At 48.6% G+C, this 13,129-nt stretch overlaps 5 protein-coding genes across 5 annotated transcripts; 2 read left to right on the top strand and 3 right to left on the bottom strand.

Annotated features, from left to right (window-relative positions):
• Positions 1–33: 33 nt before the first annotated feature.
• On the top strand, positions 34–5,250 carry ONS95_002293 (uncharacterized protein). The gene is made up of 3 exons (XM_058495544.1): positions 34–1,159; positions 1,236–2,281; positions 2,330–5,250. The coding sequence occupies exons 1-3, from the start codon at positions 631–633 to the stop codon at positions 4,889–4,891; spliced, it is 4,137 nt and encodes a 1,378-aa protein (XP_058354272.1). The 5' UTR covers positions 34–630; the 3' UTR covers positions 4,892–5,250.
• A 1,221-nt stretch (positions 5,251–6,471) lies between these two features.
• Positions 6,472–8,142, bottom strand: ONS95_002294 (uncharacterized protein). The gene is made up of 2 exons (XM_058495545.1): positions 7,866–8,142; positions 6,472–7,817 (listed from the first exon to the last, which is right to left on the bottom strand). Exons 1-2 carry the CDS (start codon positions 7,949–7,951, stop codon positions 6,623–6,625), a joined length of 1,281 nt encoding a protein of 426 aa, XP_058354273.1. The 5' UTR covers positions 7,952–8,142; the 3' UTR covers positions 6,472–6,622.
• A 473-nt stretch (positions 8,143–8,615) lies between these two features.
• ONS95_002295 (uncharacterized protein) lies at positions 8,616–9,758 on the top strand (the record flags this gene model as incomplete). Its single annotated transcript, XM_058495546.1, has 1 exon — positions 8,616–9,758. The coding sequence occupies one exon, from the start codon at positions 8,616–8,618 to the stop codon at positions 9,390–9,392; it is 777 nt and encodes a 258-aa protein (XP_058354274.1). The 3' UTR covers positions 9,393–9,758.
• A 615-nt stretch (positions 9,759–10,373) lies between these two features.
• Positions 10,374–11,044, bottom strand: ONS95_002296 (uncharacterized protein; the record flags this gene model as incomplete). Its single annotated transcript, XM_058495547.1, has 2 exons — positions 10,374–10,941; positions 11,031–11,044. 2 exons carry the CDS (start codon positions 11,042–11,044, stop codon positions 10,374–10,376), a joined length of 582 nt encoding a protein of 193 aa, XP_058354275.1.
• Positions 11,045–11,675: 631 nt separating this feature from the next.
• Positions 11,676–12,809, bottom strand: ONS95_002297 (uncharacterized protein; the record flags this gene model as incomplete). Its single annotated transcript, XM_058495548.1, has 1 exon — positions 11,676–12,809. The coding sequence occupies one exon, from the start codon at positions 12,807–12,809 to the stop codon at positions 11,676–11,678; it is 1,134 nt and encodes a 377-aa protein (XP_058354276.1).
• Between the last annotated feature and the right edge of the window lie 320 nt (positions 12,810–13,129).

The following is a 13,129-nucleotide window of genomic DNA, read 5'->3' on the forward strand; positions in this document are numbered from 1 at the left end:
GCGGACCGAGACGGACTTGCTCGTTTTTGGGCTGGTGTGTCCACGTGAAAGAGCTCCCCTGATGCCGGGCAGCCAGTCAGAAGAGAGCATTTGACATCCCTGCTCAAGGCTTATCTTTTGAGCCCGCAGATAGATTTGGACATGACAGACAGCCTCGCCAGAAGTGCGGCATTTATTTACATTCCATTTATATACATCAACAATCTTTTTCTTTCGTGGCATTGTTGCGTTGCTTTTGCTGCATGTTTGTCTTCTTTGACGCTGCATGCGGCTGGTCGCTGGTATTTGTATCTGACTCGAAGATATTTTGAGGCGCTGTAGGGACTTTGCCGAGCTTGGAATGACGTTTCCGTGCAGGGGCAGGGATACACGATCCGATTCATACTGTACAGCAAACCTGCGAGCTGCGTCAACGACGTACAAGGCGAGCGGTCAGAGGCGGGTTTGGAGGTTTCGAGACCACGAGCAAGCAGCTGACGGACTGACTTACTACGTACCATACTACCGTCATTTGTAGCGTTTGACTACCTACACCACCATTAGCTATTCCATTCAGCCGCATGGCTTTCAAGTCGTGACCCGCAGACCTCGAGCTTCCTTGCTACTATTTTGTAGCTAGACAGGGCAGCAATGTCTAGCACATTGCGTCCAGCCCACAGAGGCATGGGTCGACAACACTCCAACTTCCATTCCGGTACAGCCCAGGATGAAGCAGGGGAGCTGAACAGGAGGTCGTCAATGGCCATTGACGAGCCAGATCCACTTGAGCAACTTGCCAACGGGGCAGGACCAGACGACAACAACCCTTACGAGCCAGCTACGAACGAGTCGACCCCACCTCCTCGTGAACACTCTTTGACAAAGCGGTTGCTACACATCGCAACCTTCAATATTGGGGACAGCTCTGGAGTGCGGAAAAGAGGCAGCAATGGCCGGAAGAAGTCGACCCCCGATGGAGAAGACGAAATGACGCAGATACAAAAGAACAATGCTGTGGAGATGAAGAAAGCAAATGGAGAGGCATCTGTTCCGAAAGCTGGCTTGGGACCACGACCTGTCGGAGGAGATGAGAAGCTGGGCATGTTCTCTGGAGTCTATGTGCCAACATGTTTGAATGTTCTTAGCATTCTTATGTTCTTGCGTTTTGGGTTCATTCTTGGTCAGTCTAGGCTTCTGCCATACACAATCCAATCTGTGTTACTCAGAGAGGCTGTCCTTTCGCTAACGGTTCCTAGGACAAAGTGGAGTCCTGGGTATCATGGGCATGTTAGTTGCATCATATGCGATCAATCTCATCACCACATTCTCCCTCTCAGCAATTGCATCAAATGGGACAGTTCGAGGCGGGGGAGCATACTATTTAATCTCAAGATCTCTTGGGCCCGAGTTCGGTGGATCGATTGGAGTTGTGTTCTATATGGGATTCGTCTTCAACACAGGTTTGAATGCTGTGGGCTTGATCGACTGCCTCAAGCTGAACTTTGGTTCTACCACTGGAAACTGGGCAAATATCATGCCAGAAACTCCATGGTATCTATACCTCTGGTCAACAGTTGTTCTTGTGGTATGTACCGCGATCTGTCTTGCTGGGTCATCGATTTTTGCTCGTGCTAGCAATGGACTTCTGGTTATTCTTGTCATTGCTACCCTCAGCATCCCGCTCTCGGCCCTCATAGTTGCACCATTTGAAAGTCGAAAGCTTGGGATCGACTATACTGGTCTGAGCGTGGACACCTTTGTTGGAAATCTCATGCCTCGTCTTACGAAGGGTGCTGCTGGAAGTCAGCTACACGGTAGAGAGACCTTCCAAGATCTATTCGGGATTCTATTCCCAGCGACTGGCGGCATTTTTGCCGGTGCTAGTATGTCTGGAGATTTGAAGAACCCTAGCAAGTCTATTCCCAAGGGAACCCTCTACGGCCTCGGAACAACATTTGTGCTTTATACTCTTGTCATTCTCGCCATGGCTGCCACAATAACACGATCATCATTCATCAGAAATGCGAATGTAATTCAAGATACCAATATATCTGGTCTTGTAATCCTAGCCGGAGAATTTGCGAGTTCGTTCTTCTCTACCCTAATGGGTGTAATAGGATCAGCAAAGCTTTTACAAGCACTTGCTCGAGACAACTTACTTCCAGGGTTCTCCATTTTTGGGCAAGGTACGAAGAAAGGCGATGAGCCAACATATGCAATCATTATGACTTATCTCGTGGCTCAAGTCACTATGCTCTGTGACCTGAATCAAATCGCATCTTTCGTTACTATGACGTATCTTGTAAGTCTAACACCCACAAAGCGGAGAAACAGATGCTAATCGATCCAGATGACATTCTTAGTGATGAACTTGGCATGCTTTCTCCTCAAGATAGGCTCAGCACCGAATTTTCGACCGTCCTTCCACTTCTTCAATTGGCAAACTGCTCTAACAGGGACAATTGTCTCAGCTGTTGCAATGTTCTTCGTAGATGGACTCTACGCAGCGTCTTGTGTCGGCATTCTTGTGATCCTGTTTCTCATCATTCACTACACGAGTCCGCCAAAGAGCTGGGGCGATGTGTCACAAAATCTCATCTATCACCAAGTTCGAAAATATCTCCTCCGGCTACGACAAGAGCATGTCAAGTTCTGGCGTCCCCAAATCCTACTTTTCGTTAATGATCCTCGACGCCAATACAAGCTCATACAGTTTTGCAATTCAATGAAGAAGGGCTCGCTTTACATCCTCGGCCATGTCATTGTCACAGATAATTTCGGCGGATCTGTTCCTGAAGCTCGGAGACAGCAAGCAGCTTGGACGAAATATATCGACTTCTCAAAGATCAAGGCATTTGTTAATATTGCTATTTCTCCTGGAGTTGAGTGGGGGGCTAGAAATATCGTCTTGAACTCGGGACTTGGGGGCATGAGACCAAACATTGCTGTTCTTGGATTCTACAACCTCGACGACCTGAGAAGAAATCGGCCGCTGGTTGATATTGAACTGCCTTCCACGCCAGATAATCCGAGTCAATCCGCGGGCGAGAGGGAGAGAATTGCTCGACAAGACAGCAAGGATGCAAAGATGTCTGGCATATTACCAACTGACACCTGCAAGACAGAAGCAATGATGAGCGTCACGAGCTACGTGACCATACTTGAGGATCTACTCCTTCGACTCCAGATCAATGTTGCAGTTGCCAAGGGGTTCTCGTCTCTGGAGTTTCCTCATGTAGATGGAGACCACAATAAGAAATATATCGACCTGTGGCCAATCCAGATGTCGGCTGAAATTGCTGGCGAGGGCGACAATAAGCAAAATGTGCTGACAACCAATTTTGATACCTATACGCTCATTCTACAGCTTGGCGTCATTCTCAACACAGTTCCGGCTTGGAAAAAAGCCTACAAGCTTCGAGTTGCTGTTTTTGTTGAATATGAGAGTGACGTCGAGGAAGAACGCGGTAGAGTCAAGTTACTACTCGAGAACCTGCGGATTGAAGCCGAGGTGCTTGTCTTCTGGCTGGCTTCTGGCAAGCTACCCACCTATGAAATCATTGTCAATGGTGCCAGTACAGGCAAAGATGCTGAGGAGGAGGTCGAAGAATGCCTAAAGGGACAGGAATGGTGGGATGAACTCCAAAAGATTCGTGGAAAGCGTGGCCCAACTTCTGGAGCCGAAGACCTGTCAGAAATTGCCAGCATCTACACGGTAGGAACAAACTGGCCAGAGGCTTCATTCCAACAAGGTCCTCGTGGGGAGCGTGTCGAACGATTTCTTGGTCTCCGCAGGCTCCTGAAGAAGTCAAAACGAAAGCATACCATGAGCGGGCTCACGAAGCTGGGAGTCAGTCTCGGCATGCGGACACACAGGCTGTCTGACACTGTTATTCAAGCAAGCAATGCAAGCGCCAGTGAAGACTCGGATAGCGGCTCTGACAGCGATTCTGATGTCTTGGTATACAACTCGGATGATGATGGCCTTAACAGTGCTGCGAGCGAAGCTGATATGGACGATTACGAGTCGGACACAAACTCTCCTCCTCCAGATAGGTCAAAGATCAAGAGACGTAGAAGCCACGGCGATACTATGAGAGGACCTCCACCCTCTAAGAAATCCACTGGAGAAAGAGAAGTCACAGTCCCGGAACGCAGTCCAAGGAAGACCATCCCGCCAACAGACAAGGCGATCGCCTCCGCACCAGAACTTTCCTTCAAGAAATCCGACCCCGAGCCTTCCCATAAGAAAACATCGTCAATCTCGAATCTCGCATCCTCGCTCAAAGTGTCATCCGACAACGCGGGAAGCAAACCAGCCTCACTCTTGGAGCCAAAGTCGCCAAATCCCGAATCATCAAGCACTCGCCCACCATCCGTCGCATCCGAGAGACCACCGCTCTCTCGCCACGCCTCGCAGCCGAAATTCTCTAGCAAGCCCGTCCCAATGACCCGCGTCGCGACCGAAGATGGCCCCGGCCCCTCATTAATGTTCACTGATACGCCCTCACCGCCACCTCATCGTCGGAACCGCCTCCCATCAGCCTACATAGCCAATCCCGACCGCATCTCCGAAACTAACGAGTCCGAAGCTCCCCATCCCTATCCACAATCTCACCTCTCTTCCGACATACAGTCTCGTCGCGGCTCAACATACTCCACCCAGGGCGTGCCGCTCAGCTTCAACGATTTGCCGTGTCGTGCCCAACATTTAATATTGAATGAGTTGATGCGTAGTAAGAGTAAGCATACGGCGGTTATGTTTACGACGCTACCGAGTCCGGTGGAGGGGACGAGCCTGAGTGAGGAGGCTAGTGCGAATTATCTGGGGGATTTGGAAGTCCTGTGTAGAGGATGCCCACCTGTATTGATGGTACACAGCAACAGTATGACTGTCACGATGAGTCTGTAAGGTTAGAGCTGTATTGGGGTATGGTATTAGCCTGGAAAGACAAAAGAATGATGGATATTTAAGAGCGTGGAGTTTGGATTCAGGCGTTGGCTTGCTGGCGTTCAAATTGTTAAGAGAGGGAGAGATATTGGAGTTACAGAGGAATACTGCGCTTGGAGAATATACCATGAAGGAATTTGGAAATGGCAATCCGTTTTAAAAATGTGTTTTATGATTGGGAACCGCTGCTACCAGAGTTAACATCAGAAAGGAATGGTTCATGTACACCTCTCTCAGTCTTTCGTACTACAAAGCCCTTTTAGGAACCACCAAAAGTAATGCTACACCTTAGAACTACACAATGACAGTCTAAAGTCCAGTCCTTCCAGTTGCATACATGGCTGTGAGAGAAGTGCAAGCTAGAGAGTTCTCTGAATCGATGATACACAGTGAAGTGGTCTAGTCGAACCAGAAAAAGGCGGATTTGTGTTCTTACCAAAACGAGACAATTCTTTCTTCACTTTCAGGGTGCGATATGCAACAAAACTCGTAGTCTGTGAGAAGTGAGGTGAAGAGGAAAGAGAGTGGGTGAATCACTAGGTGGAAGTGAGGGCTGAGGTGACTTGGCCGGGGCTGTTAGCGAGGCGAGTTATTTGTTTACTTTCCTTTGCAGGGTGCAAAAAGCAGAAGCTGCCCAGTGAGTAATCGTGTTTCATGATTCCATGATCTCGACAATATTACGGATAAAGTACCTATGTTTCAACTTCATAATTCTGTTGTTCTGACATATCTTCGTTAAACGCGCACTGTTGTTGAATTTCAACCTGTCTCTCACACAATCATATTCCAACACATTGGCACCGAAGTTCCAACAGTTTCCAACGTTGAAGCCTTTGCGCACCCCCATGATAGCAAAGATTCATCAGTACATCTTCACAGAATAGCTAGCTACCTTTCTTCTTGACGCCGAGATGTTGTGGCAAAACTTAGCCTGCCCTCTGCCCGCAAACGCCCTTTTCCAACTTCCCACAGCAGCATGTCTGACCTTCTCACCCTCACCTCAAGTCAAGTCCAAGTTCAAGTCCAAGCCCGAGTTGGAAAGCCAGCTCCCTTACCAAGTACCCCTTCGCGACTGCGGAGGCAGTGAGAAAATCATACCTGGCATGTTGGTCGTATACCTCTTCCCAGGCCACTCCATCACCAGCAATTGTCGGCTAAACCTCAATCAACAAACAAAGAAAACAAAACAAACGAAAATTGAAACACTACTTCTCGCGCATCCAAACCTACATATACGAGACTCAAAAAGAACAAATGCCTGGAGGAAATGTACAAAAAGAAGAAGCTGACCAGATGGTCAAGTCTTTCTCTCTTGGCAGGGGTAGTCACCAGGTGCGTTTCAGAGTCACGACTTAAAAGCTAGCTAGCCTGCTCAAATTTAACCCCTTACGGCAGCGGCTGAGATCCCAATCAAGTTTCCTCAGAAGGCTGGTTGGAAGGGATTTGATTATTTCGTTACATGTACCGTGAAGTACTTCGGCGATCTGGGTGGGCCCAGCTGCTGATGTTTTTTTACCCAGTCTTGGGAGGAAAGTGAATAGCAGCAACTCAGGGATTAGAGACTTTTAAATCATTGCTGTAGTCTATTGTGCTGCAAACCTCTATGAAATCTAATTTTGCATGCATGGATTCAGATCACACCTCGACTGCCATCCTCCCCAAAGCCCTCAGCATTGTCAACCTCGAAAGCCATCAAGTTTGAACCACCTTTCCAAATTCCTCGATCTGCTTCTCTACCTCCCCAAGCTCCATTGATCCAATGGCTGGTTTAGACCCCACGGGTTCACCCTCGAAATTACGTCCCTGGGCCAGCACATCATCTCTTTTATGTTGCTCCTCGCTGTGCAAAATGAATGGAACCTTGGAGTCTGCTTGCACCTTGGTGGGGATCGCTTTTGCACCCTCCTCTCTGATCCTCCTCGAGTGAAATTTCTCCACCACAGCCCGATCCTGCCCATATTCTTTCTTGTAACTTTCAAGGATTTGAAGAGTGACGCCTGAGCCGCCACAGACTATGATGACGATGTTGAGCTTTGAAAAATCCTCAGCTGACAGAGACGGGAAGAGGAGGGGCTGCAAAGTATCATTGTATACTGTCGCGATACTGACTCCACAAGCTGGCTCCACGAGGATTCTCTCGTCATCGGCGAAATTGACACAAGCAATTGCGGCCTCGGCGTCGCTCAGTACATGGCTTGTAACATCCTCAGTGATGCCCCAATCGAATGCCTTTTTAGCAACTTGTGTCGCTCCCAGTGAATTGGCAATACTTGTGATACCGGGCAGTCTTGACAACTTCTTGTTGGTCACACTCAGGTTCAATGACTCCGCTCCTTTCGTCTCAACAGCAAGAACCTTGACACGTTTGCCACTTCCACCTTTTAGGTGTCCATGTCGCTCCAGTCCTTGCATGATACCAGAAAACATACCACCACCACCCACACTGCAAACCAACGCGTCGAAGCCCCCGTTCACACTCATTTGCTTTTCAAGCTCGTCAGAGATTGTGGAGTTTCCCTCCCAGATATCCTCATGATCAAAAGGCGGGACATAAACACCATTCTCATCCTTGCCCAACAGTTCTTCTCGTAAATGAGCATCAGCTTCACTCCAGTGCATGCCTATCTGCACCACATCTGCTCCCAGTGTCTTTAGTTTCTCGATCATGAGTTCGGAGGTAGTCATAGGTACGACGATGGTAGCAGGCCGCTTGAGCATCGTCGCGGCAACGACACATGCAAGTCCAGCATTTCCACCAGACGCGCAGTAGAAATGAATAGGCTTCTCGGGGCCATGAGCGATGATGGCTTTACTGAGAAAGTTTCCAAGAGCTCGTGATTTGAAAGAGCCAGATGGTTGGAGTGTCTCGAGTTTGAGGTAGATGTTACTGGAATATGTCAGTGAGAGCTCAAGAGTGGGGGTAAGACTTGAGTACCATCCTGCTTCTCGTGAAAGAGCTGCGGATCTTATGCAAGGTGTTTCTACCCATGGCTTAGGCGGTGAGTTCGAATTGGATGTCATGTCTGCAGAGTTGTTTTGTGATTGTTCCCGTGGCGAGCGCTGACGAAGTGATATGTGAAGAGGGAAGTAGCAGTCTCGAAGTTATTGTACCAAGACCAGTTGCAAAACATATGGAAGGAAGGAACTCGTCGATTGAAATCTTAGGCTTTTATGTCTTCCAAGACCTCAACTTCTTAATGCGGCGTAAACTGGCGCAACGTCTAACCTGATATTGCTATGCGGGGGCCGTGGTGAATGCTGTGCCGCCACGTGATTTGCCTCCTTTCCGAAATCGAGGGATCTCGTTCGTAACCGAGACGGTTTGTTTACTTTTCATGAAGATGATTTTGATGAGAATCCGAATATCACTGAGCTGCCAGTAGGTTAGGAGGAGTATTCTCCACTATTCCTATGTTCTTGCCCGCAACGAAGGCAATGCGTTGCAGCTATCATGGTCATGCCTTCCTCCTTCCACTGCTCCGATGGCCCTCTACTTTTTAACCCTCCCATTTGCATTCCCAACTTGCTTCACAACTAAATAATTCATTCGCTTTAACAGCATCTTCATCGTAGAATTTCATTATCGACTGCATCATCCCGAAAACACCACGCTCACTATCATCACAGGCCGTGCAACTACAACATCGACATATGAAGCAACATGTCATCACAATCGGCAGCAAACATGCAATCAATTGAGCTGCAAGACTTGCAGCCACAGGATACCGCACCACCAGCATCCGTACAGATTGATAATGGCCTAGAGGAAAACAGTGACGACAACAAAACACTGGTTCCGCCAGATTCTTTCTTCGTGCGGTGCAGACGATTGGTCGGGGCAATATTTCCATCGCGTCATCAGCCTTCATACTTGGAGCGATTTCCAGATGAACATCGGGCCGCTATATGGAACTCCACTCTCGAAGATATTCCTCCTCGATTGATCCCAATCTACGAGCATGTGATCAAGTCGGGAGCCCACCAGAAACTATTTTCTATGTTATACTCGCCGCTGAGCAAACACGAAGTCGAGTATCATGATTTCCTTTGCAGACCACGGGTTTTGCAAAACTACGATTTAGCTTTCGGGTTGGATGGTCTTACCGAAACTGAATTCCAAAGTCGAATATTGGTGAACTGGGACAAGGACATTGTGTATTTTCCGAGATATTCTGTTCTTGAACTCCTCCAAGAAGGGTTTCGGATTACGAGGCAGCCACCACTTAGAGTTGTGGTCCAAGGGGTCGAGAATGTCAAGACAATAGCTTTGCGGGTCTCGGAGTGGCAAGGAAGAGCACCATCGCTTGACATGAATAAATGGACCTCACTGGAGAAGATCATGTTGGTGGAGGCAGATTATGACGTAGGAAAATTTCCTACCATGACTCAGCTTCGCAATAGTCAAGGCCATGGTTTCGACACTCTATCTAGAAAGACACAATGGGGGACGCATGACCGTTGAATGTTGGTCGGTGAAGATGAGTAAGAAAGAGAAATCACTGAAAAGGCTGAAGATCGGAGCTCCGATTCTACTTGTAATATTAGCCGTTGTGTTCTTCATTTTGATGATAAGCGGGGCTATTGTGAGAATACCGAAGAAGGGGCATCATAACTCAACATTGCCGATGGACGGGAACCGAGATCTCAAGCTTGGTGCTCAGTGACTTGGCATGAGGGAAGAAGGTTGATTCTCAAGCCTGAAGGGAACTTAAGAACGGTTACTTGAGATATTTTGGAAACAGCACAGAGAAATGGCGATTCCATTGTCTGTAGAAGCGTGTTCAGCTAGCCAGTTGGGACGAGTTGTTCTGCAATGACCAGGAAGGGCATGTGGCTCAAAACGGTTTCAGCTCTAAGCATAGCGAAATTTGCGTTGTAATGCTTTAGATGTCTTAAATTCAAGCATCATGATTTTCAAGTTTTGTGTTGAAATACTTGGTCTCGGTCTTCGAGACTTTCGCACGTCCACCAAACCGGGTTCGTTGCCATCAACAGTGAAAAAATTGAGTCTTGGAAAGCTTTGAAGATGCATCTACGAACATTATACGAAGGTGCGAAATGATACAAGACCTATTGGATACGAGTTATCCTCTTTAGTGGACCAGAGCACATTTCAATGAGTTGCCGGATTTTACGTGCGTCTAATATTAGTGGTTTCTTGCTTCAACGAAATGATAAGTGATACTCAATGAGACCCCGTAACGAGAAAACCCAAGTAATGCAAACGGACTTCAGGTTCAGAAATATAATGATTACAAGGAACGACGAAGTGAAGTAATGCAAAACATGCAATTTTTAATTCCAACTATCAACTTCTCCACCAAATCCAGCAATCTAAGCACAATACATATGTACCCCTAGCCTCCATCTATTAAACCAACAAAGAAGAAAATCAAAAAATAAAACTCGAAGAAACCACCTCTCAAGACAAGATATCGAGACTCTACAACAACAAAATCGATGATGCGATGCCTACAAGCATGCTCAACGCCAAAACCTCAGCGCTGCTAACAAACTTTCCATCCGCACCACCAGTGACATAGGTGCCATTACCAGGGGGTGGGCAGGTAACTCCAGATCCACATCCAGCAGCAGTCTTCGTTGGCACAGCAGGAGTGGTCTTGGCTCCCTCTCCAGGGCATCCAACACACTGGGTGACGGTTGGGGCAGGCGGTGGGGCAGGGCACCCCTTACCGTAGCATGGGGTAGTACCGTTGGTGTAGACTCCAGTCTCAACGGCAATAGGGCAAGTGACAGTGACGGTTGGCTGTCCTGCGCAGGCATCGCAGACCTTGGTGGTTACGACGAAGTGGGGTGGGATCACGCTCTCGGTGGGTTTGTGGCAGGCTTCCTTGGTGCAGGTCTGCGTGATGGTGTAGGTCTTGGTGGTGATTCCGGTGGGGCAGATATCGATGTACGCGGTCTCGTAGATGATGGTTTGGTTGACGTACGGGGTGATGGGGTAGGTTTGGGCGGCGATGAGGGGGAGGAGCATGGTGAGGAGGGTGACTCTGAGATGGATGTTAGTACAGAGTTGAAATGGCGCGTTTTGAGGCTTGAGAGTGCTGTCTGGGGAGCAAGAGAGAACGAATGAGCTTACTTGGAGGACATCATCTTGACTGTAATTTGAAGATTGCTGGTTTAAAACCGTGGAATTATCGTTGTGAATAAGCGAGGAAGTCTGTTTCTTGGTGGATTAGGAAATACGCGTCTAACGAGTGACAGTAAACAAATGTTCAGGACTAAATGAGTGTGATGTATTGATGTCGATGAAGAAGCAACATTGGGGAGGGAGGCGTCGTCTAATATACTGGGCTTGTTGACGCGTGCCGTTGTGCCGCGGAATGTAAGCCTTGTAGAAAAGGGGAGCGATCTCGCTTGACATTCTTCGCGAGTCGCACAGGAAATAAATCGCCGGCTATGATTCGTGGGAAGAGGTTTGTTACAAATATTATGATTGGGAGTTGAGAACCTGAAAGTCGGTGATTGGGCACTGAGGTGAAGATGCGGGACTTGGAGGTGGCTGGTCGGAGAGGATGGCGTGTTTTTGAATTGCAGTCTTTTGAAAATGTGGGACACTCTGAGATCGATTTGCATTCTTGTACAGATTCGTTCGGATGTCTCTGTAGGTATGCTTGTTGAGGTTGCTGTGTCGGCGTCGGAGATGCTCTATCTCTACTTCTATCGTCTATCGTCTATCATCAGTCGTGAGTCGTGTCCTATGTCCTCTATCGTTCTTCGTATATCAAGCGATCTTCTCAATGGTTAAGGTCCCCTTATCCTCTCCATCCAACTCCACAAATCCAGCAGTCTCGATCCGCTTCTTCCATTTCTTACTCTCATACCTCGCCAAAATCATTGTCATCCTCAAGACAACTCCACTACTCGAGTTATGCTCATCGCTAACCATCGGCGTACATGTCCACCTCCCAAACGCCCAGTTCAGAATATACCGGCCTGGACCAGTGGGACTGGGTTCGGCGGTATTCGAGTCTGAGGGTACGATGGGAGATGATGCTGCGAGAACAGCTTTGATGCGGTAGACTTCGTCTTTCGGGGCGGTCTTGAGAAGCTTCTCTAGCTTGGTTGAATCGACAACTGAACTTGCTCCTGCTTCTAGCGTGATGGAGAGGACCTCGACTTCACTCTGATGGCCCTTCTCATGGCTATGGCCATTTTCCTGCGCGTGGTAATGGCTATGCCCGTTCACTTGCGCATGATCATGGCCATGTCCATTCGTCTGAGTCTCACCCAGCGTCCTCGCCAGCCCCCCATCAACGCCAAACACAACATCCACAGGCACTCTTCCCTTATCACTCTTCACCCACGCAATCTGGACCTCCAAGTCACCCAACCGATCAAGACACTCATCCATCCTCCTCTCACTCACCCCCTCCCATTTATTGAACACCACCAAATCCGTGTACCGCGCCTGTATCTTCGCCGTATAACTCGTATCCTCATACCCTTTCCAATTCTCCACATCAATCACCGTAACCACTCCATCCAATACATATGCGCCCTTCGTCTCCCTCGCCAACCGATTCACCTCCATAGCTAGTGTCGCAGGGAACGCACTCCCGCTCGTCTCGACGACTATGCGGTCCGGCTGCACCTTTTCCGCGAGCTCCTGGAGCGCGACATCGAGCTGGCCGACGAGGTTGCAGCAGATGCAGCCATTGAGCAGTTCGCGGACGCCTGAGATGGAGGATGAGGTCGCGAGCTGGCTATCGATGGCTAGATCACCGAATTCGTTCTTGAGGAGCGCGAGTTTGTAGGATGGGTTTTGGGCGCGCAGTTGCGGGAGAAGGTTGAGGAGGAGAGTGGTTTTCCCGGACCCAAGAAACCCGGTGATTATCGTGATAGGGATGGGTGACATGATGGATTGGAGGAGAGGAGAATTATCAGGCACTGGGTGAACTGGCCTTGTCAATTGTTCCTGTGCTGTAAGTGGGGGGTTGCAGCGAGGGGTGATGGAAGAGTGTTGGGATTCCGATAAACTCCATGTCCATGTGAAATTTCTTATCGGTCATCGCCAGGGATAGCGGATGAAAGCAGATCCCCATGGCCTTCGCTATTTCTGTTTTAGACTGTCCCCTCAACTGCCGACAACACACTTCGTTAGGGGGCAGCGCTGAAGCGGGTCACTGAAGCTGCCTATCAAGTCCGTATTTCAGGCGTTGCTCGCTTAATTACAGG

This window comes from Cadophora gregata (genome assembly GCF_030347475.1).
Source record: "Cadophora gregata isolate MNR1 chromosome Unknown scaffold_11, whole genome shotgun sequence".
Classification (NCBI taxonomy): domain Eukaryota; kingdom Fungi; phylum Ascomycota; class Leotiomycetes; order Helotiales; family Ploettnerulaceae; genus Cadophora; species Cadophora gregata.

Excerpts from the sequence above, each read along its gene's own strand:
- ONS95_002294 (XM_058495545.1), bottom strand. The coding sequence starts at position 7,951 with ATGACATCCAATTCGAACTCACCGCCTAAGCCATGGGTAGAAACACCT. Across the intron at positions 7,818-7,865 it reads CTTTCACGAGAAGCAGGATG|TAACATCTACCTCAAACTCG; the intron begins GTACTCAAGTCT and ends GACATATTCCAG.
- ONS95_002293 (XM_058495544.1), top strand. The coding sequence starts at position 631 with ATGTCTAGCACATTGCGTCCAGCCCACAGAGGCATGGGTCGACAACAC. Across the intron at positions 1,160-1,235 it reads GCGTTTTGGGTTCATTCTTG|GACAAAGTGGAGTCCTGGGT; the intron begins GTCAGTCTAGGC and ends AACGGTTCCTAG. Across the intron at positions 2,282-2,329 it reads TCGTTACTATGACGTATCTT|ATGACATTCTTAGTGATGAA; the intron begins GTAAGTCTAACA and ends TAATCGATCCAG.